The sequence below is a fragment of the Penicillium lagena genome, assembly GCF_028827675.1.
Source record: "Penicillium lagena strain IBT 129212 chromosome Unknown utg000002l_segment0_segment0, whole genome shotgun sequence".
NCBI lineage: Eukaryota > Fungi > Ascomycota > Eurotiomycetes > Eurotiales > Aspergillaceae > Penicillium > Penicillium lagena.
In genome coordinates, this window is record NW_026623223.1 from 2,829,185 (window position 1) to 2,853,799 (window position 24,615).

Below are 24,615 nucleotides of genomic sequence, written 5' to 3' on the forward strand. Positions count from 1 at the left end.
TCACGCTTCCTTATAGCGTGGGGTCCATTGGCTCCAAGTTTCAACGCCGCTCATAAGATATTCCAATCCCTTGATATACGTCTCCATATCGGGGGTCAGTTCTGCACTTGCACATCTGATATCATCCCCTGACTGCGTAAGAACAATCTCCAATTCCCGGCAATAGTTATACATTAGTCTTTTGCAGGCCGAGTAGGGCAATCCTGTTTCTTGCGACAGAATATAGATGGCAGAGAAAGGTCGAGTTCCATCGATGGGACTTTCTTGATAAATCCTCCATTCCCGGTTCCAGCTATAGATATCATTGAGGACACCCATGAACCGAAATGCAGATGATTCAAGATTCGCAGCCCTACTAAGTTCTATGGGGGTGAGATGTAGATTGGCTCCGAATCTCATTAATGCGGTATAAAATCTGCATATTAAAGGTTAGTTTCACGGTCCACATGAGTACGATGATGTGAGTACATACGGTCTGCCCACATCGACTTCCCTGAACTCAAGGTACGGACCGAGATGTCTGATTGATAGACGCTCTGCAGCCGTCTGGGCGCGAAGGAGCGTGCAGAATCCTTGAATGAGATCGTGGACGAGAAGGTCGTCAATGGAGTGCATTTGCCGGATCGTGTCACTAAGCATCCATTCAAGGCAGATTTGTCTATCGGGCTGCATTGCACCATTTGCAATGCCTATGACCCTGTCTCGATAGGATAGCATTTCCGACGCGTTCATCTTCTCCAGCTGGTCTAAGGAATAGATCAGAGATGGTCATGATGCGGGATGCCAGCGCTGGAACTCACCATCAATCAAGAGAGCAAGGTAGTGCATCTTGCAAGTTGTCTCTACCCTATCGTTGAGGGTGAGTGGGAAGAATTGACTGAAAGCGCGGGAGAATCCGAGTGCGAGGAAACCCTTCTTCTCCCTTTCGCTGGCGAATTTCCAGTTCGTGGCGAAATATGGTTCAATCTGTGCTTGAATAGTTTCACAGCCTTGTGAATGGCTTTTGGATTGGAGTCGACTTGGTGGTATCTCATAGAGCTGGCCTGGAGTGGTGTTTGTTGACAATGAGAATGGCCGGGATAAAGGAACACTCCGCAAAGCCAGTTGGGTTGTCCCTAAGCTGGGAGAGGGACATCTGGATCCAAAATACAGGGCCCTTCTTAAGATTCGATTATTCACAGATAGCCGCATGTTGAGCCTCTTGATATCCGCCTAGCATGAAGCCCCTTTTTGGGATACCGACGAGATACCGTCAAGATTCAGCAGTATTGACCACAAGATAGTGAGCGTCTTGAGTAAATGGCCGCAAACTGAGCTCTGTTTATTCACATGGTTCAAATTGCAACAGATGAAGATGCTGAAAATTGTGTCCAGAACAACAATCATCGCCAAATCAGATAATGGATGGGCGCACGGGCCATATCTTGCGTCCATCAACGTCACCCAACAAACATCCAGTTTCTGTGCAAGTTGACTGACGATTCTGCATAGAGTACACATGTTCCTGGTTCCATTGGGACCTTGTAGCCGCACCAGCTTTCATCGACTCTGCCTCAAACACTTCTATACTACTTCTATCAACCACACTCATCGCTTTGGTCCCCGCATCAGCCCTCCGACTGCATCAGCATACTTATACTCAACATCCACAATGACCACCCCATCCTCAAGTGGCCCATCCCGCGCATCCTGGCGCGGGATCCTAGACTCCCACCTCAGCCAAACCCCCGGCTATGAATTCACAATCGGCACCATCGGGCTCGATGACCAGAACCGCCCCGTTCCGCGAGTGCGCACCTGTGGCTTCCGCGGCTTCTTCCCCGAGCTCACACTACACCCCAGCGGCGCCAAAGATATGGAGCAGCAGGAAGAAGACGGCGATAATCCCTCTCTGTATGAGAGTGACATGTTCACGCTCACCACCGATGTGCGGATGGAGAAGTTGGCGCAGTTGGAATCGTCCAGCCGGGAGATCGAGGCTGTCTTCTGGCTGAAGGATCTCAACGCCCAGTGGCGGGTTAAGGGAAAAGCGTTTGCAATTGGGAATCCCTTGGGCGAGACAGATGCACAGGAGAAGTTGGCCCGGTCGGCGGTTCAAAGGGGGTTGAGGGTCAAGGATTATGGCGGTGCGGATGCATCGGGTGCGGAGAAATGGTCGTGGGAGAAGGCTGTGACCAAGTACTTTGCCAATCACTCTCCATTTATGAGAGGTATGTCTTCTCATGTTGTTGGTTTCCTGTTTGTCGCATTGAGAGACACAAGGCTTCTTTGTCGTTCTGTCTGGTTGTTCGTGCTGACCTGAAAACCAGGCTCTTTCAGAAACCCACCACCTGGTCAGCCCAGATCGCAAGAACCCAGTGATCCACGCTTGAAGATAGGGCAGAAAGTCACTGATTTGCATGACCCCGTCGCTCGTGCGAATTTCAGAGTTGTGGTTATTCAGCCTGAAGAAGTTGAGCGCTTGGATCTCACGAATCCAGAAGACATTCGGCGGTGGAAATGGTCTTTGGAAGGCAATGGGAAGGATTCATCGGGGGATAAATGGATTGAGACTGAACTGTGGCCATAATACATGTTTGTGGATCGGAATAGCTACCATATAAATTCTGTGAAAAACAGGCTATCAGCCTGTGCCAGCTTCTTGTCATTCTATCAACCAAAAGTGTTGCAGTCCTAGGGAATGCATAACTGTGGCTATTGCTTCTCAATATCAAAATGAATGCCTTTGATAAAGACCTCCGAGCAGATCTTCTCAAACTAATTTCTCATGTCTTTGAGAAGCGATAAACGGTTCGCTCTTTTCTTTCATTCTGCGCAGTGCAACGTTTGCCGGAGTTTATCCTCTAAACATCATCTTGCGCTCACAGCATATCGTCAAGATCGACGAAAGCTTCTGTTCTGATAGTATCAGTGAGTATAGATTTCCATCTCAGTCGACCGCTTCGTATTCATTGCCAAAGTCCATGAATGGGACTGCTGGGCGGTTGCCTGTGTGAGAAGAGCACCTGCTTGACTTTCTTGTTGGGGAGCTGCCCTGTTATCTTGTTCTTTCCTCGCTGTCGGTTCCTGCGTCCGTACACCCTCCCGCACAACTATCTCTGTGTCTGCCACGCGCCCACATCCCCATTTCTCTTCAATTCTCATACCAACCCTCTCATCTCAAAGTAAGTACAGTATCCTCTAGTTTTTTGGCGTGTCGAGAACAACAATCTGGTGCTGACGGGACGCGTCGCAGAAAACAAAATGGCCGGTGACAAGTCCGTTTCCAACGATGAGAAGAAGGTCTCTCGCCAGAAGGCCTGTGATGAGTGCAAGGCCAAGAAGAAACGTTGCACGCACTACCTGGGTGCTGAGGTCGCTGCCCCCGCTGCGTTCAAGTCCGCACCCGCTCTCAACGCCGGGCGTCGCACCGCTGCTGCTGGCATTGACGCTACTTGCAGTGCTGCCGACAACGCGGCCACGATCGCTACCAACAATCAGCGTCGCATCAACCTGGATGTTGAGGTTGGTGCTATCCTGACGGCCATCGAGGCCGGTGAGTATGATCGCCAGGAGGGAAACTTGTCTGAGGCTTCCACTCTGTCCGAGGAGCCCGAGGATATCCCCTGGGATTCCACCGAGAGCCGCAAGCGTGGCCATTCTACCCTGTCTGAGGAGCCTGAGGGCATCGCCACGGGCCTCACCCTCGCCTTGAAGCGCAAGCGTGGTCGTCCCTGCAAGCCCATCGTCGCTCCCAAGCCTCGTGCTCTTCCCGATGTCCCCGAGGATGCTCTCGAGGCGGCCAGCGCCATGGCCGTTCACAAGGTCTTTGCCAAGGAGCTTCAGGACAAGCTGGGCGAGTTCGACATGCAGGTTCAGGCTAGTATGCAGGCTCACAAGTCCACCCTGAACGCCGCCAACTCGGTTCGCTGCACAGTCGACAACTGGCTGGAGGCCTGGGTCAAAGGTCTTGCCAAGTGAGCCTCACGCAGTGCTCCGGCAACCAAGACGCTTCGGTCGTCTGGTCATGATGTTATGAGTATGATCGATGATCTTTGTTTTTCTCCTGATATCTGAAGGATGGCCATCATGGGCGGGTGTTCTTTTCTTTCTGCGCCATTTCCTGCAGATGAGCCGATCAATATGGGGATTTGTTTTGTTTTTTCCTGTGCCATCTAACTCTAGATGAGCCGGCAGTCATGTTTATAACATCGACAATATGCCACTCGAGTTCCATGCGCACACGTGATGTCGATCGATCCAGTCCTTTTGCAGAAGTTCATCGCCGGAGAGGATTGTATATGAGTCCCTAGTAGTTAGTGAGGTGTGTGCTATTCGATCGGTGTTTCCTCTCGAGAGACAATAAAAAGTACTACTCCGGTCAAAGATCACCCCCCCGTCCAGCACTCTGTAATTGTCTTCTGCCCCCATTGATTTGGAATAACCCGCAAAAGTACGGACGATCCTCCAGGATGGCTGCTGCTCGCTTACGGCCAGAAGCCACGATTCCGTTCGATGAGCCAGTAATAATGATGGGGGCATGTTGATCACTCTGGCCCGTCCCGCGCAGGATCCGCCTTGTATGTAAGTTAACTCCGGTCACACCGGTACAGGCCCGCAGCACCCCTGTAAACCCCGTGCGAGATCCCCGAGTCCCCGACCGTTACGTGTCATGTCTGTCTTGGGAATGGCGCGAATAGTTAATCCCTGGCCAGGATGGCACTTTGACAGCTGTCTTGGACCGACCTGGGGCCAGAGCTGTCCCGGATGGCGCTGTTGTGGCTCTGTCCGGCTGGCCCCTGACTTCTAGGGCCCGGTTGGCTCGAACTAATTGGTCCCAGGTTCATATTAGCGAAGTTGCAGTGCAGCAGCTTCTCTGCGCCGTAAATTGCCATGCGTTGGACTCGAAATGGATTTCTTCCCCAGGCAAATAGGAGTCTCGCAGCAGCAACGTGTTGGGCAGCAGCGCCGGCTGCATTGATGGCCCTAGTTGTTGACGATCAAACATCAACATCCACATCCTCGTCCTCACCATACCTACAACTCCTCCATTCGTAGATGCCCTTAGCCATTACCTGAATATCATGCTCACCGCTCCGTCGATCAAGGTACTTTAGTCCACTCGCTCATTAGTCACGTACTATCTAATTAGGAGTCGTACAGCATGCAGCTGTCATGATTATAGTGCCGGGGAGCAGCCTGTCACGGTAATACCAATACCACCCACCCTCCACTTCCTCGTTTCTCCCGATCCTTCCAAATTCCCCTTCCCTTCCCTTCCCCATAACTATGATTCTTGTTTGTTGGTCTTGCCCTGCCGTGCCCTGCCCAACCCCTCCTAACTAACCATCCGCCTTCTTTTCTTCTCGATATTCCCGCTCTCTTTCTTCATCAACGCGAAGAAGAGCGTGGTTGGAAGTCAAATCTTGCCGACCGTGCTGAAAGTGATCCTTTCCGCCGAACCCGCCCTCGGCCGCTTCCATCACGTCGAAATAATCCACCCGGTGGAACCCCCGTTATCCTCCCTCGACCTGCCACATTATTCTGGTCGACCTCACGATTGACGACCATACGAAATCTACATCTCTCGGAGAGATCTAATCATACCCCGAACTTTCTTAATTCCTCTGCGACCCGTGGGTGAATCGCTTTGCTACAACCATGGCTGCACCCCCAATGGATGCCCTGGGGGCCTTCACCTACCTAACAGACAACCTCCCGGCTTGGGTCACCCGGGTATCAGAGCTCGCCGACCACACCTCCGCCAAACACGCCGAGTTCGCTGAGACATACCGACGACATACAACAGGCAAAACCCGCCGGCGGAAGAACAGCTCGATCTGCTCCATCCACACCGATGACATGGTCCCAATCGCCGAGCGAGCAAGCCCTCGCCCGGAAGCCATCGAGACATCCACCAACCCGACAACCGAGCCGGGCGAGTCCGAGAAGCAACGCCCGCAGACCGGTCACAAGCGTCGCACAGACGAGGCCCCGTCTCTCGACTCGGCGGAGCGGTATACGTTCGTGAGCACGCGGCACAACCTCATCATCGAGTACGACGGCTACACGCAGAAGTCCCTGGAGGAGATTGTGCAGAACATCGGCAAGGCGAGGAACAATCTCCGGCGTGCAAAGATGTCGACCATGCCACGCACGGGAATCCGCTCCAACTTGCTGGGCAACTCCCGCGTGGTGAACTCGTCGGCTGTCCTGGGCGGCAAGACGGAAACCACGGGTCTCCCGCGCGTCCGCAGCATGCGGTCACAACCTGGTGTTGTCGGTGTTCGTGGTGCCAATTCAGCCCGGCAGGACTCGCCATTTGACTATGCCGATAAACAACTCGAGCTGGCACACGGGCTCTGCGAGACGGCAGCCTATCAAATCCTCCGGTCGGGTGACTGTGCTATGGAGCTGGATAGTGTGGAAGAGAAATTTAAGATGGTGCTCGACACGGCCAGGAATGAGGTAGCGCGTCTTTCGGAGGAGATAAAACAGCTGTCGCCCGAAGAGAAGGAGGAAAAGGCGAAGGAAGCGGCAAAACCACCGCCCACCCCGAGTGCAGCACGCATGGCTCGCATCGCAGCCCTTACTGCCGCCAGCAAGTCCTCGACACAAGAGACCGGCGCCGGCGCCATTGAAGTCGATGATAACTCGTCCATATCAGCCGAGTCGATTGACATGTCTGCATTCCGATCATCTCGCATCCGGGCTTGAAACCCCTTCCCTTCCCACAATCACCAACATCATCTTTTTGGCCATCGTTTTTGAGGCACATCTCGCCTACGATTTAGCGTGTGTTGAAGTCTTTCAGCAAAAGCATTACAACCGGTTCCCTGAACACTTTCGATTCTATTCTCCTTTCAATCTGTCTTTTGGTGGCAGATCTCATTGCATTTTCACGCACAGAATTCCCCATTCATTTTACAATATCTCGTGTCTCCCTCTCGTTTGTGATGTTATCTGAAATCTGGGTTTGATCTCCTATGTGTTCACCAGACTACCATATTCATTTCTTTCTATCCTTTGCATCTGCTTACGAACTCTGGAGAGCATGGCGTTGGCGTCGGAATCTGCTTTCTTTCTTCTATCTCTAGGTTTTTCCTCAACTTGGTCCGTTCCCTGACCAGGCACCAGGTATATCAGCTGATATATCTCCATAAATTCGAATGTGCTTGTGCTACCATCATTCTTTCTCTGTGCTCGTGTACTGCGCCACTTCGCTTATAGAAGCTCGTAGAAGAAATCCGTGCAACTATCCATCAACCTTGGTTCTGCGGTATCCTACTCTGACAGTTGAGCAATATGTACCGTAGCAAGGCCCAGCCACCCGGTGTGAGTAGTGTCCAATGGTTCGTCCCCCTTGTGGTGTCAGCATTCTAAATTCAACTCAAACTCGGGTCTGCAATTACGCCGCGGTCAGGTATACACAGAGAGAGATTAATTATTATTATTAGGGCTTTGTTTATCTCGTACACTGATTATGGATTCTACAAAATGAGGCGAGGATGGCATGATGGCGTGGAATTTTCACTAGCCAAAGAGTGGGGGGTCTGGATTGTGATGGGGCCATAGCTATAATCAACATGAAACCAGGACTCGAGGGAGAGTACGTACTAATCGATCAAAAGACCAGACTCTGTTTGCCTTTCCGTCTGTTTGTTTGTTGACTGTTTGCGTAAGCATTAAATACCCCTTTCCCCGACTATTATGATTAAAGTGAAAAAGCATGGCGAGGGCAGAAGCAAGGCTAGCTGAATTCATCTCCCACACTGGCCTATAGGAAGCCAGAGACGGGTTACACTCAAGACTCGATGACGCACGTATGTATTCGTCCCTAACTAGCAGGGGCTATCATGTATTATGGACGGCACAGCGTGTCTGCCCATCTAGTCTACAATCTCCTCTGTCCTCGGGCCCTTGTTCTTTCATTTCGATAAATGCCAGGAGTGGGTTTACATACCAGCAGATCAAAGAATAATAGTGTGTGTAAATCCTCCTGACTCCTTACAAGATGTAAACTATGGTATTGACTAGCGCTGCACGTCCAACCCCTCGGGCCCGGATCGCCATTCTGTGTGGCTGCGCAGAAGGGGAGGGTCGCACATTGATTCCTAATTCAGAAAGTCCAAAGCCTCGAAAATACATCCTCCATTTTCTTACAAGGGCTAACCAAGGTAGGTGCTGTCAAATTGACAGAGACCTTGGCCATAAAATGTGCCCGGCAGTGATGATAGTTGTAACACCTGGGAACGAATAGAGGAATCTTGTCAATGCAACCAGCCAATGTAAATCACCCTTTCTCATTATTATGATGTTCTGTATGGATGGTCTATGACCAGGCACATTCTATGCATACACAAAAAATACGCTCCGAACCACTAACCCGATCTCCTTTTCCCCCCCGGAGCTTCTACCAATAACCGGCCACCTGACACAGCAGGCCGATGCTGACGCTTTATGCCTTGAGTAACTAGTCTTTCTACATTCTCTCTCCTTAACATTCATAAAACAGCTTGTTGTCGAACCTCTCCCCCGGCCTTATCCAGACAAGAGGGTCTTACGCAGTGTTTGATGCAGCTTGTTTCGTCTCAGACTGCCGCTCCTCATTTACTATCCTAGGAAATGAGAGCAGAGAACCCTGGAGGAATGGTGATGGGATTGGCGGTGAGTTTGTATGAGTGCCAAGAGAATCGGACTGTATGGAATCAATTACTACGCAGTGCTGTCACTGCGGGTTTCTTCCTCAAGCCCATTCCGGCGTGTGTAGATGCAGAAAGCTACTGAGCAATGGCGTTTGTTACCTGAGTGCCATGCGTAGCTCATCTTATCTTTTTATAGAGTGAAAAAGAGTTAATATCAAGTGAATTGGATCTTGTCAGCAGCAGTGGCTACTTTTCTATGGATTTACTCACCTTATTGATCGGTGATTGGTTGAATCTAACGCTATAGGTTCCATGCTGAATATTAAAAGCACATTAAGACTAGCCAGGACATGCTTTCTGGGATAGATGGCTCTCAGAAGTAAGTACAAATACAGCAGCACTATTCGAAAAACAGATCCCCCATAGAAATTCGCGAATTGTTTCCCAACCCCCGATATAATGTGACCTCAATGTAGGCTCTAAGTCATTGATTTTTGCTGTGTGCTTTCTTCAGATCATCGAGAAACCCAGACTCTAGTTTGAGTCTCCGGATACAGACTCCACGAACCAGATCACGGACTAGATCATGGCAACTAAGAAAAATTCTTTGCCCATCCTAGAACTCGCAGTCATATGGACGCAACCTAGTTATTGAGCATTACATACTCAGATATTGAGGTCAACGGATGACCAATACCTTCACGTCTATAGTCCGCTAACTTATTATGGCCAGGCTGAACTGCCGCATTTTCAGATGTAGCATCGAACAAGTAGATAACGTGAATAACACGGATTACTTTCTTAACTGGGTGCTGGGAAATCTTTGCTATCCCGGTGTCGTCTAAGTTGCGGAACCCATCATCGACTAAGACTGTAAATGTTTGTTGGTTCCTCGATGGAACCAATCGCTTATAGTACCCATACTACTGCTAATGTCTGATGAAGAGTTTGCAAACATGGCGAAGCCCCCTCGTATTCGGGGAATAGGGCATGAAATGGGACACGAGACAAATATCAGAATTCGTCTCGATTGGGTGCACACCTGAACTAGTTGGATCAGGCTCTCGCTTAGACAACGGCAAGAAAGAGAAAAACAGTGTAAGCTGGTGAAATCCCTGGATGAGGATATATATAAGTCTGCTTGATCGTGCCCACTGGGACTTCTCCCTTGAAAGTGATAACTGTCTCGAATCGAACCCCTTCAGTTTCCAGCCTTTTTTAATACTACAACAACAACTGTAATCATGGCTTCAGAAGACGGCCTTCTTCCTGTGATAATAAACCTCGCCGGTCAGACCCGAATCAATGAAGTGGTTTTGGTAGACGAAAATATTGGATCATTTGAACAGCTCGCGACATCCTTCTATTCGAGCTTGCGACGTAATATTCCTGAGTTCTACCTGCAACAGGGGGAAAGGACCATCACTAAGATGTGGGTTGAATGGAACCAAGGGGGCATTAAGTTCCTCCCCCTCGAGACAGAAATCCACGAAGAAAATCTCCGCGCTGTCCTGCGAATTCTGGCTATCCGTCGGGGTGTCGACATGATTCGGGTGTGGCTTAACGAAGTCAATTAAACTCGTGAGTAAAGTCAGTCTATACTTGTTTGATGAATAGTTACTGACTGTTTCATTTTCGAAGAAGATAATTCCCTTCAATCTGCTAGGTTTTGGGATTTTTGGCTAGGAAGGGGTTAAACGACGGCAGCAGGACGAAAATGCTACGAAAATCGAAATTGATGACCTTTCCGGCATCATCCTGAGTTATGTGCTACGGGCAGAGCGGCCAGACGGACAGTAAATATCCTGTACCAAATTAATTTTTATGACGACTTGCCTCTCTGAGAAAGGTGGTAATGATATTTGTGAGTTCCGATAATCTTGGAAGATGGCCGAGCTTGTCCGACGGGCGAATTCAACGACCGGGATGGGCGGTGCTCTGTTCTTATTGGTTCTACGGCGACTACATTATTCAAAACATCACCAAAGTCAAGTAAAAACCTTGACGTCTACAATACGAAGAAGACCAAAGACCAAGGAGTTATATATAGTACAATTGCCATTCAAATTTTGAAAGTCATGAAGCGCGGAAATTCTCCAGTATGGTAGCAACATTCTCACACCGCAACATTATCAGACGTGAAGCATAGACATCAATCAACCCCATATTATGAATAAAAGAAAGCATCAGAGAAATGAATCTCCAACCATATGATCCCAGGCCACCACGATTATCGGCCGGGATCAATTAGTGAGAGCCGGCCAGTCCAAGACAAGACTAGACTGGCCGGCTGGGTATCAAAGTAGATCAAAAACCAAACCAAATCCCCCTCCTAAGTGAGGGATTGATTGCAGATGAGACAGATAGGCAGACAGATAGACAGACACAAAGACACAGGAGGGAAGGCCAGTCTAGTAGGTGACCTTCTCCTCGTAGATGGGCGGCTCACCCTTGGCCTCGTTCCAGGCGATCTTGTTCTTCTCGTCGAGCCAGGCATCTTCGTCCGTGATGGGGATGACGCGCGAGGTGTGTGCAACCTCCTGCTTGCTGATGCCCGCGGGGTCGCTCGGGATCCAGAGCAGAGGGGCCTGCGAGGTGACGGCTGGGTGGCAGTAGGCGTCGCGCTCAGCTTCCTCCGTGTAGGGCACGATGTCGAGCGGGGCAGGCACCAGCCGGCGCAGGGTCGCGTAGTCGGTGTACTTGTCCGGACGGAGCCACTTGGTGAAGAAGTTGGGCTTGGAGTGCGCGGGAGGAAGCGACGTATGGGTCAGGCCCTTCTCTGCTGTATCGACGTCGTCAATTTTGCCGACACCGCTATCGCGGTTGGCGGCAGCTACGGCGCTGGGCGCAGCCAGGTCGTCGGACTGCGAGTGCTCGTCGGCCGAGTGGCTCAATTTGCTGCGCTCCATGGAAAGGAGGGCTTCTTCCTCGTGTTCCATGTTCTTGGGCAGATAGTTGAGGAGCGGCTCCATGGCGCTGTTGAGGGAAATGTGGTACAAGATTATGAAGACCAGGAAGATGATCATCAAAATTAAGGGACCAACGGCCATGGTGTTGGCACCGGTGCCGATGGCAAACAGGCCAATCAGACAGCCCATGAGCAGGTAGGCGCCCACGGTGATGTGCTGCAGAGCGCGGGTGTAGCTGCGTCCCTGGGTATCGATGGTGGCATTGGACACGTACAGCAGGTTGTAGCGGTAGGCGAAGTAGAAGAGATACAGGCCGATGGTTCCGAAGCCCATGACCAGCGGCGCAATGCAGGAGTAGGTGATGGCAACAACAGTCAACAGCGTGAAGATGGGGTAGATGGTACCCCATCCCAGTCCAGCCAGGTTAGACCAGCGGGTGTACATCTTGCGGGGAGTCTTGTCAAGGAGCTTGCCAAGGACCTTGCTAACGATCAGACCAACAATCTGGAGCAAAGCGCCCGAACTGAAGGACAACCCCTGCAGAATGATGTACGAAATATAGAAGTTGGAAGCCTTGGGAAGGTTACTCGCTAGTAGAGAGGCAGCATCGCTGGGCTTGTCGATGATCTGCTCAACGACACTGGACGCGGCAGAGGCGAAAGTGACGACCAGGAACACCTGAACGACCTGGAAAGCGAAGTACGAGTTCTGAACCGACAACTCAACCGCTGCCAGGGTGGGAGCACCGCCCCACTTGGCCATCACTGTGAGCGTTAGTTAGCAATTGCAACGAAGCCAATAAATACTTCTCAAACCTACAGCGAAGAATAATGGGCACGAGGGCCATGAGCACGGCCATCAGGACCGATGGCAGCATGCCAGTAATCAGACCGAGAATAACCTTGGGACAGTTGTTGATGAAGCCCAACCAGGGAAGCTTCTGAATCAGACTATTGATGTTCGAGATGGAACCCACGAAAGCAGTGGGAATAGCCCAGAAGATGATCATGGCGGTGATAAAGCCAATCGTGGCAGTGCGGCGAGTGATACGCTCCCACCATCTGATGCGCAGATTCGCCCAGATGACCTGGGTAGGATCCAAACCAATGTAGCGCGGGGACATGTGCAGGGGAAGGTTGTGGGCGACGGACTGGTATGCAGCTTGGGCATCAGACTGGTTGATGAACTCGACAAAGCACGAAGACACCAGCTTGACATCTCCAGCACGGTGCTTGGCCTGCAGCTCCTCAATCTCCGGGGTGAGACGCTCAATCTCCGACCGAGCCCAGTTGATCGTGTCGACCTTCTTTCCAATGAGCATCTTCAGGCGATGCGTGGGACGGTTCTTGGGCTCGACCCAGCGAGCGGCAAGAGAGCCAGACTCGTCATCGAACTGCTGGGGAAGATCATCCACTGCACCCTCCTCGGGCGAGCCCTTCTTCTGGAGGGCCTTGGTGCGCGCCTTGTTGGCCTGAACAATCAGCTTGATCTCGGCGCCTTCGAGCTTCATGGCTGCGTCATCGCGCTGCTTGACCTTCTCCTCCAACTCCTTGGTGTCGGTGGCCAGCCAGATATTCTTGACCTTGTCGCGGCCAAACATAGCACGCAGCTTATCCTTGTTCAAATAATCTTGGGTCACGGTGGTGAAGAGAACCGTGCGCGAGGAGATGCGGCTGGCATACGCGGGCGAGAAGAAGTACGCCTGGCGCAGATTGATGTAGAAAATGTGTTCTCGGGTGATGGTGAAGAAGATGAATCCTGGCGAATTGATGGTCAATTGGGCCCAGTGGTGCATGCAAATCAAGTCAACTTACCGACAAAGATCCAGGCGAGGAAACAGTGCGCGTAGTACCGCGCATACTCTGAATCCGCGATGTGCGAGATGCTCAGGATATCCAGCTGGGATCCCTCGCCGTGGGCGGTCGCATCGACGGGGAACAGGATGGGCCATGTGATGCAGCAGCCGACGAACATGATCATGGAAGAGAGCTTGAGGAAGCGCAGCAGGAGGTACGCGTCCATGGAGTGGTGCTGCAGGACGTAGGTGTCGGGCAGCGTGTACATGCTGGAGATCCAGTTCCAGAGACCCGTGGGCGACTCTGGGGTGCGCTGCCAGGGCTTCAGGTACCCGATATAGGTACGGGGAACATATGTGCGGCGCTGGCTGCGACGCAAGATCACGAACAGGAGCACCATGACCGCGAAGATGGCGAAATTCAGGACCAAGGTGCTCAGCAGCGCGGACGCGGAGCTGCTCCCAGTGTTCGAGCCATCCTGGTGGACCTGGTTAGTTTTCATCCATCATTGAAGAGAACGACACGACATACTCGAGCGAACAACTGGTGGAAGCCACTTGCGTGGTCCGCCATGGTGAAGGAGAAGGAAGTGTTGATGTTCCTGGAGGTTCCTGGAGGTTCCTGGAGCGTCACAGGGTAATGTGCAGTCGAGAAGCACGTGTGTCCAAGGCACGGGTGGTCGAAAGGGGAATTGGTGAGAAGAAGAAAAGGAAAGGAAGGGGAGGAAATGAAGAGCAGGAAAAGCAAGAGCTTAAACAGAGGGGCAGCCGATCTGGGTACATGCGATCGACGATCTTTTCTTTCTCGCTAACAGGGGTACGGAGTTAGTTAGAACCTAGGTGGTTAGGGGTTTAGCGTCGTGATCGATCAAGTCTGGATCAACCAAGATTTGAATCACGACTATTCGGGTCGATGACTCCATCACTTCGTTCTTTGCTCTCGGTGTCACCGCACAGCAATCTCTCCGACGCGCTGGCCTCCTCACTGGCACGCCCTCCCACCAATCCAGTCGGCCAACTCCGAGAGAGAAAGACAGACCAAAGCCAACCACCGCCACACCCAGCCACAGCCCAAAGCTCCAGCTCGCCGATCCCTATGACGCGGACCCGCGTAAACAGGGGTTGCAGGGCGGCAAGGGATACACTAGCCCAAGAATCCAGAGGTGCACGAGCCCTCGGGATTTGAAATTTGAGATGGTATTTGGTAGCTACGACTCACACCTGAAGAGAAAATCGGACGAACTACTGGATCGACGGGGGGCGATTATCGAACCTTGGGAAAGGGTGTGGAATTGCGCCGAGGCAGCAAAAAGCAGGATCGCCCGCGACGCTGATGAGCTGGATCCAATAGATCGGAGCGCTAGCAGGCACCTAGTTGGGCAGAGGTGGATGCGCTATTGACTAAGGATCTGACCTGCCCATGGGCCATGGTGATGGGCGCCACTTTTTTTTCTGCCATTTTTTTTCAGTTTCACTGCCTAGGCAGAGAGAGGAGCCAAAACATTTGAATAATGGTTTGTAGTTAAAGCACATACGAATAGGAGATCACATTTTTGCGCCACAGCAGCCAGTTTTGTCTCTTGTTCTCCATGGGGTTTCGGGAATGCAAGAACAGCAACACCACTAGCGAATTGCGATGTGCACCAGGAGTCGATGATGTCGATCAACCATGATCCTGAGTACCTGGCCGGTACCTTTCCGCACGCGGTTTGGTGACCCGATACTTTCGGAGTACCTGGATCCCCGTATTCCGCGCGGCGATGGGATCGCCCAAGTACACAGTAGTACTGATGGGTCGATCCATGACGCTCACACCCACCGCCGGTCTTGGTCCCCGAGCCCTGCCAAGCCAACTCCCGTCGTCGATGACGTTTTCATTGAATATTATATTGACGCAGTAAACAAGGTGAGGAGGACAAATACATGCGGTAGACTGCTTCATTTGCACGGGGTTGCTTCCCAACTTGACAATAACAATCTTAGGGATGGGGTACTGAATGGAAATCACAAGAGGTGTCACGAGGTATTAGAGGTATATTCAACTACGCCGGACTAACAGTCCCTACCTCCAATTCCTCTTCAAAAACATCAATGCCACGAATCGGCAAGCGCAACGTCAAAAAGCTCATGAGGATCTCATTAAACTGAAACTGGAGGTCCGGCCGAAGCTGCTTGTGTGTCTTGAGCAGCTCCCCCGTCGACCATCCACGCTCCGGGTCTCGTAGATCGGAATCGCACCCTTCCTCCAGCAGCAGCCACACCAGCGTTTCGCAGGCCGGGTACCGATCGAGTTGGTGTTCGCAGACCAATGTATTCAGATAGCGCAGGAACCGATCGGTGTTTTCCGGCGATTCCTGGAGATCCCACAGCGCCGCGGTGATGTAGATGAGTGCCGCTGTGCGGCTGACTTCTTGCGTCCGGTTGTCGCGGACTACGTACATGCGCGATGCATGCGGGACTTGTGAGGGGCGTGGGCCGCTGGAGAGTAGGGGGAATAGGGGACTCTCCATTTGGAAGGCCTCGCGTCGGGGAGGCACGCGGGTGAGGTACTCCGGCGTGTTGTGCTTGCGCATCAGCTCTTCTGCGCCACGGAGAAAGGTCACTAGCCACCGCCGCTCGGCGGGGGCGATCGTCGTATTTTGCGGTGGTGTCATGATATACCGCACGTATTGTAGGAACGCTTCCACCGGCATGTTGGTTCCGGTCCGCGGCCGCATGATTTGGACGGCCCAGTCGGCGTATTTCTGAGCGTCCTCCTTGCTCCCGAATCGCTCTTCCTGCAGGGCCATCCCGGCCAATGCCATGGCCAAGTCGTCTTCCTTCACCTGTATGGAACCCGAGGCGGCGGCATCGTCGATCAATGTTTTGGCCTGCCCGACGTGGCGCTGGATTTCCTTGCTATCAGACAGACCGTATAGCTGCGCTTTCCATCGCGCACAGTATGCTAGGATCACCGCTTGGAACGAGAGAGGATGGCCCATTGCGGTTCGGAAAATTTGGTTCTTGAGATATGGGTTTTGGCCAGACCAGTAGGTCAACTTGCTCGTCCAGTAGTCTGCCAAGTCTAGATCCTCCCGGTCGTAGGTCATCGGAAGACTTGAAAATGGATCCTTTCGAGAGGCATCGAGGAGGGTGACGGGCGAGCCTATATTCGATGATCCCGTTGAATGAGGACATGGCTTCACCGCGGAGAAGCGTATTTGGAGCTGTTGCGAAGTGTCATGTTAGCATCCATTATGGTTGCACACTATGCCTGTACTCCCATACCGAAGATCCCTCCTGTGACGGAGAGTCGGGTGCGTTCATCAATGCCGCCTCCACTTTATTTGGACTTTCAACTTCGTTCGGTTCCGACACATCTTCTTCGATTGCCAGTGTCTCATGGGACATCTTGCGTTGTTTGCGTTTCTCCTGGACATGGTGGCGCATCACATGAGCTCGTTTTTCCTTGGATGAGGAATTCGAATCGACGAAATAAAAGGCTCGATTTTGAGACGGTTTGTTCTCCGCTGCCCCCCGCCGCCGCCTTCTGGATCTCCCGGAGGTTGCGGGTGTACCGTGAGAGGAACCTAGAGCGGCATCGAATCGCACAATAAGTTGGCCTGTTTGATGCAAGATTCGCAGCAGCGGGGCTATGACACACCTGAGGTTTCCAGCTCATGCGGTCGGGATGTAGATGTTGGCGCCTTGACCAACTTGCGATTGTTCTCGGACATCTCGCGCCACACAGTAGAGAAGATACTTCCCTTGGTTCACGCAATGGATAATTGCTAGAGCTGCATGCCGCACGGACGGTCACCAAGATACCTCCAGCCAAGAACTCCGGATTTGAATAGAATCATCGCAGGCTTGGAATCTGTGCCAGCCAAGAGTGAGATTAGACGGCAGTTCGCGTGCACGGTGGTTCGGCAGGGAAGGGGGGTATTTTGGGGATAAGGGAGAGAAGGGGAGAAGAAAAAAAAGAAGGGTATACACTCACAACCTAAATTGCAAGAAGGGAAGACGATCGCAGTGATCCCCGAGAGATCCCCGAGAGGGGAAAAAGATGGCAGTGTCCAACTTGCTTGGCGGCTATGGGGGGGTGTAGCATTTAGAATCCGCTTGCCCCATGCGTAGGCAGAAGGTTTAGTGAGCCGTCTAGGAGGATCGAGTTTGAAGTTGGGGTATGTGATCTGATCGAGCGAAGGCTCATTCGGGGACCTACCTCAGTGGGCCGGCGCCAGAGACACATGCATAAGAATCTTGAAGCGGGCAGTTGTGGAATCGACTGTATGCAGGGACTCGTTACTGATCACCTGGAATGGACTAACTAAGTAACTAAGTACCGAAGTGGGATATGGATATGCGGGCGGCTAGCATGCTGAAATGAAGGCCTCAGTCGTGCTGATCCGAGCAGTCCGCCGCTTTGTCATTCTCCAATTTGGAGATGCGGCAGTCAGGGTTACGTAATCCCCAACTAAACCACCGCTATGATGACATCAAAAAGGCTCGCCGAGTATTGGGAGTTATCAGGTGTATAGTTGAATTCTGATACAGAGACATCAACAAACATTCAATAGGAATGTCTAGACTCTGAGTGGGGTAATTTAAACATGATTACTATTGTAGAATCACAAGCCTCAATCGCTTTGTCTAGATTTAATTGGGCCTGATTCCACTCCCCACGGTTCTCGTGAGAGTCACTACGACTTGCTAGTGGAGCCTGTCGAAGCTGTTATCCACCCTGAGACTGCATCCGAGGATCAACAGAAGTCCCTTGCCGGAGAGTTCCAGAGAGTATCGGTGGATCTACAGGGTACTACCGCACACTTGCAAAAGTCGACCTATGCACCCCACGACGACCGAGAGGGATATATATTATTTGTCAACACCTGCACACATCGACATCCGTGACTGATATGTACGCAGATGTCCAGAACCACTCGGCAGTAAGCCAGTGGATCATCCAACCTGTCGACGCGCGTCTTGATAAGTTTGATCATAAGCAATGGACGAGGAGCAAAACCGGCTGATGGGGCCAGAGCAGCTCCACGAACTGCAAGATTTTTAACTTTGGCCCGAGGACCCATTCAGGAATCTTTCAGGGATAGTGGCGATCCCTCGGTCAATAATTATGAACCTGAACTCACTAGCTGACCTGACTAGGATTAGGTATGATTGATTTGGTTGTTTAAAACGGGTTGAATCATGAAGTCTACCCCGCCTAGATATATCGGTAACATGCAATACCGTGCGAGTGTCTCCATATCGGAATGTTTCCCTCTCCATCATGTAGATTGTCTTCTAAACCAGACGTACTATCGCCTGCCAGGCAGTCATCCACCTCACCGTCTGCTTCACATCCGTCAGGGAAGGAGTGAAGCGGGTCGAGGACGCCGGAGAGGAGCGTGGTTGCCGTCTCTCCATAATGACAGATCTATGTCCACGAATAGCTTCTCGATCCATCCTCTACCCTCTCCTAGGGTCTCCTTTATTCGAGCTATTCTGAATGGGTTGAGATACCGAATCCAATTCCATCCAGATGTAATGCTTAATGTGGTTAGCTCGTGCCCCACCACTTAACGCGTCCCGAACGCGGTCTGGCCGCTGGCACACGCGACGCGTGTTTCCCTTTTTTCACTGCCCATCCACTCTTCCCTTCCACCAACCGCCTCATCCCTGTTTACTCCCTCCTGGACCAGCGACCGATTCCTGGTTGCTCACCATGTCTTCCCTTTTCGATGCAGTGCTCCAATCGGAGCTGGGCTCGGCAACGGGCCGCCAGAATAATATTCAGTCCGACCATCTGCCCAGTTCGCGACGCTCCGAGAGCAATGGCCCCATGAGTGATATGAATGCCTTCCCCGATGATCAAGTGGTCGGCACCAGCAGCTCGACTGTCAATCGTCTTCGAAACCCCTACGCTGCCGGCCCCCCACCCGTGATCGATGAGGCTGGTGAGAAAGTGCAGCAAGCATTCGAGGAGTTGCTCGAAACCTTTATCGAAGAACCATCCTCCTCTGCGCCCCCAACCTCCTCCCAGCGACTGAGCCCTCAGTATTACGTGTCACAGATCAAGGGGATGAAGAAATTCGAACTGTCGACCCTTTACGTGGACTTCACCCACCTGACATCCCTCCCAAATCCGATTCTGGCCGATGCCATTGCCAGCCAGTACTACCGCTTCCAGCCCTTCTTGACCAAAGCTCTGCACAACCTGATTGCCAAATATGAACCGGAATATTTCCTCTCCCACCGCCTCAACGGCAGCGCTTCGTCCGCGGCGAGCACTTCCGATACCACCGCGTTTGCGAATGTGTCTGATAAATCGGAGTTGGATCAGCGCATCCGCCAGAAGACGCGTCACCAGCAGACCGATCGGCTGTTTTCCCTGGCATTCTACAACCTGCCCCTAGTCTCCAGACTGCGGCAGCTTCGAACGGCGCAGATCGGAAAGCTGTTATCGGTATCGGGAACAGTCACCCGGACTTCAGAAATCCGACCAGAACTGTATCTGGGGACTTTCATCTGTGAGGGCTGCAGGTCCGTGGTCCAGAATGTTGAGCAGACCTTCAAGTACACAGAACCAAGCGAGTGCCCGAACAAAACCTGCGGTAACCGCGTTGGGTGGCGTCTGGATATCGGGAAGAGTACATTTGTGGATTGGCAGAAAGTCAAGCTGCAGGAATCATCCCACGAAATCCCCACCGGTAGCATGCCGCGCACCATGGACATCATCCTCCGTGGTGAGATGGTCGACCGCGCCAAGGCCGGTGAACGGTGCATTTTCACGGGTACCCTGATCGTGGTCCCGGACGTGAGTCAACTAGGCCTGCCCGGGGTGCGCCCAGAAGCGGTTCGCGACAATGGCGCTTTCCGCAGCACCGAGGTTGGTGGTGGTGGAGTGTCCGGTCTGAAGGCCCTGGGTGTTCGAGACCTTACCTACCGACTGGCCTTCCTTGCCTGCATGGTGACCCCAGACCACACAACTCCCGGACAGAAGCCCGAGCAGCAGCTGAGCGGCCAGTCGGACAACATTCTGGCTTCTCTGAATCAAACCCAAGAATCGGATATCCCGGGGGAGGATGCGCAGGAAGCGTTCCTTCAAAATCTTACACCCGCTGAAGTTCAAGACTTGAAACAGCTCGTCCATACCGACCGCATTTATTCCAGATTGGTAGATTCAATCGCGCCCATGATTTTTGGTCATAAGCAAATCAAGAAGGGATTGCTCCTTCAGTTGCTCGGTGGTGTCAGCAAAAGGACGGAGCGGGAGAGCATGCAACTGCGTGGTGATATCAACGTCTGTATTGTTGGTGATCCGTCCACCAGTAAGAGCCAGTTTTTGAAGTAAGTCAAGCCTTATAATTCTCGAATGGTTGGATTCTAATGCTCTATTTTCAGATACATCTGCTCTTTGCACCCCCGCGCAGTATACACCAGTGGTAAGGCTTCGTCGGCTGCGGGTTTGACTGCCTCGGTCGTCAAGGATCCCGAGACTGGAGAGTTCACCATCGAGGCAGGTGCACTGATGCTTGCAGTATGTTTTCTTTCTCTCCACATCTGCAAAAGACCAATTTCTGATATGCTCTTTTAGAACGGTGGTGGCATTTGCGCAATTGATGAGTTTGACAAGATGGACATCGCCGATCAGGTCGCCATCCACGAAGCAATGGAGCAACAGACTATCTCCATTGCCAAAGCTGGCATTCACACCACTCTGAATGCCCGCGCATCTATTCTTGCCGCCGCTAACCCCATCGGCGGCCGTTACAACCCTAAACAAACCCTGCGTCAAAACTTGAACTTCAGCGCTCCGATCATGAGTCGTTTCGATGTGTTCTTCGTCATTCGTGACGAGCCCAAAGAGGCGGTGGACCGCAACCTGGCCAACCACATTGTTAATGTGCACATGAATCGCGATGACGCCGTCGAGCCTGAGCTCAGCACCGAGCAGCTGCAGCGTTATATCCGGTTTGCGCGGACGTTCCGCCCTGTTTTCACGGACGAGGCCAAGGCCCTTTTAGTCGAAAAATACAAGGAGCTCCGTGCCAATGACGCGCAGGGAGGCATGGGTCGCTCGTCATACCGCATCACCGTCCGTCAGCTCGAGTCTCTGATTCGCTTGTCTGAAGCTGTTGCCAAGGCCAACTGTGTCGAGGAAATCATTCCCAAGTTTGTGATTGAGGCCTACGATCTCCTCCGCCAGAGTATTGTAACAGTTGAGAAGGACGACGTCGAAGTGGATGAGGATGAAGCACCTGCTCGTGCAGCTAATGGGGATGAAGATCAGGAGATGGCCGACCATGACCGGGACCGTGACGGCGACAGCCCCATGCGCGATGATGCAGAACAGCAGCAGGCTCAGCAAGTACGCCAGAAGACAAAGATCACCTGGGACAAGTACAATGCGATCATGAACCTGATCTTGCGGCGTGTTCATGAAGATGAGCAGAACTCGGGCGAGGGTGTCGAGCAAGAAGACCTTATACTCTGGTACTTGGAGCAGATTGAGAATCAACTGAACACCAAAGAAGATTACGACTCCGAGCGCAGTCTGACCGCGAAGGTCCTGAAGCGCATGGTGAAGGTGAGTTGCTTTAACCTTTTTTCACTTGGGATATACTGACTGACGACCGCTGCAGGACAAATTACTTTTGCGTATCACTGGCTCGGGTCTCATGGATTCCGAAGAGTCGAGTGCGGCCCAGGACAAGATCCTCTACGTCATGCACCCAGACTGTGTCTACGAAGAGATGTGATGTGAAACCATGTATTCTTTTTTCTGGGTTCCTATCTTGTCCTCCGGGTTGGTTTAAAGGTTGCATTTGTTTTTCAAGGAAGGGAGCATGGGGTTATGAGTGATGATATCTGTTCTTTTCTGATAGGTTACGAAATGTATACTTTGCCATTTAACACTTGAGATCAAGATTTACGTCTGTAACTTGTGGTGTAGTCGAAAGTATTCACCCTCCCAAAATTAGCTATCTAGTCAGTCACTGCCTTTTCAACACATCAATACTTTCACTATTCTTACATCCTGATTTTACCTCCCACCCGTCCTTGCTCAACTATGGGGCTTTGGCTTTGGCCCAATGCTCATAGCGCTGTTGACAGAGGTGTACATTCACAGCATCATTTACCAAAAATTCCTGCAATGTGACGTTCGTTGGATTCATAATTGACTGTACCCTAACCCCAAATCTGACTGCTATGATGATCTTTCGATTCCTATCTGGCTGCTTTGGTGCCACACCAATGAATGCAGGAGGTAAAAGGGTCTCTGATCCAGTTCCCTTGCAGCATCAGGGAAGGTTACAGTCCGTTTTCTCTACAGGAATCTTCCTGGGCCCGGCATTGGCTCCAGTGATCGGCGGATTTTCGGCCGCAGCAACTGAATATAAATGGGTCTTTTGGCTGGTATGTATTCTTGTACGTCCCCTTTCTATATGCGGGACTTTACAGGGGTCTTCGGATGATCTGAAATTAACGGACCACCCTGCTAAGCAGAATGGGATCATGACAGTGGTTAGTTACACTATTCCTTCATGAAGAAAGTTATGTCCTCATAACACCCGCAAAAAGGACAAAGAAGAAAAAGAAACAGAAACATACATCGTTTAAACACGATGAAGTATATTAAATGTTATTTCCTTCCTTTCTCCGACCGGCACAGTCATTATGCCGAAGCCACATCGTCATCGGCCTACATATCTCTATACTTGGCGGTCATGTATAACAGATCAATCGAGGGGCCGAATCTCCATGTGCCAAGGGCGGAATGTAACCAAGTGACTATACTCCCTTTACGGACCAAATAGCTTATTTAGTAGTAGAAAGGGAGAAGGAAAGGGGAGATCGAATCAAGGGACTTGTTCTGATTGTTGGCATGCTGGTAAGGGTTTGGGAATGCTGAGAATGCGATCCGCGTGTCGAAGACGAAAAGGAAATAATCCACTACGTATGTGATCTACCATGTCTAGTGTGGTACAGGAGAAGTAGTGCAAGTGAAGTCCCTTGCAAGAATGTATACTTTCAAGGGTTTGATCTAACAAATGCGATATCCTTTTACAGGACAAGAACCTGGTCAAAAGAGCACAGGAGAATATTAGAAGCAGAGCAGGAAATTGGTCCAAAGCTCCGTTACTAACAGATCAGACGTGGGACATGAGGGAAAGAAATGTTCCGAAGAATGTCAATGTGTACCAGTAACGCTAGTTGGTTTGAGAGGAGCGGCTGAGATATGCACTCTCAAGAATGGACGGCTGCAACAACTTGGAATGGGACTAGTTACCACGGAGCAAGACAAACTGACCTCAAAGGCGTTGATGGAATGCTACGAAAGACTATTTAAGCTCCTGTTCCAACGCAGACATTGAAGCCAACCACTCTTGTCCTCTCCAAATCCATTACTCTCTCTACCTTCATCTCTCAAAATGCAGCTCATTACCCTGATGGCTCTCGTTGCCAGTGCGGTGGCACTGCCTCCGTCTGGTCCCATGTTTGGCAACGCCAATGGTATTGCCAACAAGGGCAACACCGACGTCCACTGGCAGGTGCCTGAGGATATGACCGTCCACCAGGCGCAGGCCAAGTGCGGTGACCAGGCCCAGCTGTCTTGCTGCAACAAGGCTACGTACGCCGGAGACACTACCGACGCCGAGAAGGGTATCCTCGCAGGTGCCTTGAGCAACCTGATCAGCGGTGGCTCTGGTTCGGATGGACTTGGCCTTTTCGATCAGTGCTCGAACTTGGATGCTCAGGGTATGTCTCTCAACTTTGACAAGCAAAAATTCATGGAGCTAATGTCCTGTAGTTCCGATCATCGGTATTCCCATTCAGGACCTGGTCAAGAAGAAGTGCCAGCAGAACATTGCCTGCTGCCAGAACTCTCCTTCCAGCGCGGTAGGTACATCATTGTTGTCCAAAAGTGCAATGGCTAATATTTTTTTAGAGCCACGATTTGATTGGCCTTGGCCTGCCTTGCATCGCTCTTGGTGCTCTGCTCTAAGTAGCAGAGTCACAAGGCCTCAAGCTGTGGGGGACGAAGGGTCGGCGATCGCTCCATCCATCTTTCCTTTGTTTCTACCATTCTCATCTCTCGTTAGTGATTTGATCACAAATATTACTTCGAAGACTTGTTTGCTTTATATTTTAATATGTGTCCAAGCTCATCGAATACATACTTGAGTTCAAATTGGGTGTCTAGATTTAGAGAATATCTTTGATAGTTTCACTTTACGATATGTAGTATCCCATGTTCAAACTTGAACATGTATGGGTAATGCTTGGTTACGATTTCCGTATT

General features: G+C 51.4%; 9 protein-coding genes across 9 annotated transcripts; 6 read left to right on the plus strand and 3 right to left on the minus strand.

Moving 5' to 3' along the window:
- Positions 1 to 828, minus strand: N7510_003924 (uncharacterized protein; the record flags this gene model as incomplete). The annotated part of the gene is made up of 3 exons (XM_056975850.1): positions 1 to 415; positions 473 to 746; positions 801 to 828. 3 exons carry the CDS (start codon positions 826 to 828, stop codon positions 1 to 3), a joined length of 717 nt encoding a protein of 238 aa, XP_056835806.1.
- An 823-nt stretch (positions 829 to 1,651) lies between these two features.
- On the plus strand, positions 1,652 to 2,569 carry N7510_003925 (uncharacterized protein; the record flags this gene model as incomplete). The annotated part of the gene is made up of 2 exons (XM_056975851.1): positions 1,652 to 2,210; positions 2,310 to 2,569. The coding sequence occupies 2 exons, from the start codon at positions 1,652 to 1,654 to the stop codon at positions 2,567 to 2,569; spliced, it is 819 nt and encodes a 272-aa protein (XP_056835807.1).
- Positions 2,570 to 3,243: 674 nt separating this feature from the next.
- On the plus strand, positions 3,244 to 3,960 carry N7510_003926 (uncharacterized protein; the record flags this gene model as incomplete). The annotated part of the gene is made up of 1 exon (XM_056975852.1): positions 3,244 to 3,960. The coding sequence occupies one exon, from the start codon at positions 3,244 to 3,246 to the stop codon at positions 3,958 to 3,960; it is 717 nt and encodes a 238-aa protein (XP_056835808.1).
- Positions 3,961 to 5,640: 1,680 nt separating this feature from the next.
- N7510_003927 (uncharacterized protein) lies at positions 5,641 to 6,696 on the plus strand (the record flags this gene model as incomplete). The annotated part of the gene is made up of 1 exon (XM_056975853.1): positions 5,641 to 6,696. One exon carries the CDS (start codon positions 5,641 to 5,643, stop codon positions 6,694 to 6,696), a length of 1,056 nt encoding a protein of 351 aa, XP_056835809.1.
- Positions 6,697 to 9,868: 3,172 nt separating this feature from the next.
- N7510_003928 (uncharacterized protein) lies at positions 9,869 to 10,201 on the plus strand (the record flags this gene model as incomplete). The annotated part of the gene is made up of 1 exon (XM_056975854.1): positions 9,869 to 10,201. One exon carries the CDS (start codon positions 9,869 to 9,871, stop codon positions 10,199 to 10,201), a length of 333 nt encoding a protein of 110 aa, XP_056835810.1.
- Positions 10,202 to 11,035: 834 nt separating this feature from the next.
- On the minus strand, positions 11,036 to 13,902 carry N7510_003929 (uncharacterized protein; the record flags this gene model as incomplete). The annotated part of the gene is made up of 4 exons (XM_056975855.1): positions 11,036 to 12,297; positions 12,353 to 13,291; positions 13,348 to 13,807; positions 13,861 to 13,902. The coding sequence occupies 4 exons, from the start codon at positions 13,900 to 13,902 to the stop codon at positions 11,036 to 11,038; spliced, it is 2,703 nt and encodes a 900-aa protein (XP_056835811.1).
- A 1,468-nt stretch (positions 13,903 to 15,370) lies between these two features.
- N7510_003930 (uncharacterized protein) lies at positions 15,371 to 17,044 on the minus strand (the record flags this gene model as incomplete). Its single annotated transcript, XM_056975856.1, has 3 exons — positions 15,371 to 16,534; positions 16,596 to 16,930; positions 16,972 to 17,044. 3 exons carry the CDS (start codon positions 17,042 to 17,044, stop codon positions 15,371 to 15,373), a joined length of 1,572 nt encoding a protein of 523 aa, XP_056835812.1.
- A 1,988-nt stretch (positions 17,045 to 19,032) lies between these two features.
- Positions 19,033 to 22,069, plus strand: N7510_003931 (MCM DNA helicase complex subunit MCM6; the record flags this gene model as incomplete). The annotated part of the gene is made up of 4 exons (XM_056975857.1): positions 19,033 to 20,657; positions 20,712 to 20,847; positions 20,905 to 21,897; positions 21,953 to 22,069. The coding sequence occupies 4 exons, from the start codon at positions 19,033 to 19,035 to the stop codon at positions 22,067 to 22,069; spliced, it is 2,871 nt and encodes a 956-aa protein (XP_056835813.1).
- A 1,674-nt stretch (positions 22,070 to 23,743) lies between these two features.
- Positions 23,744 to 24,318, plus strand: N7510_003932 (hydrophobin family protein; the record flags this gene model as incomplete). The annotated part of the gene is made up of 3 exons (XM_056975858.1): positions 23,744 to 24,071; positions 24,124 to 24,212; positions 24,262 to 24,318. 3 exons carry the CDS (start codon positions 23,744 to 23,746, stop codon positions 24,316 to 24,318), a joined length of 474 nt encoding a protein of 157 aa, XP_056835814.1.
- Positions 24,319 to 24,615: the final 297 nt, after the last annotated feature.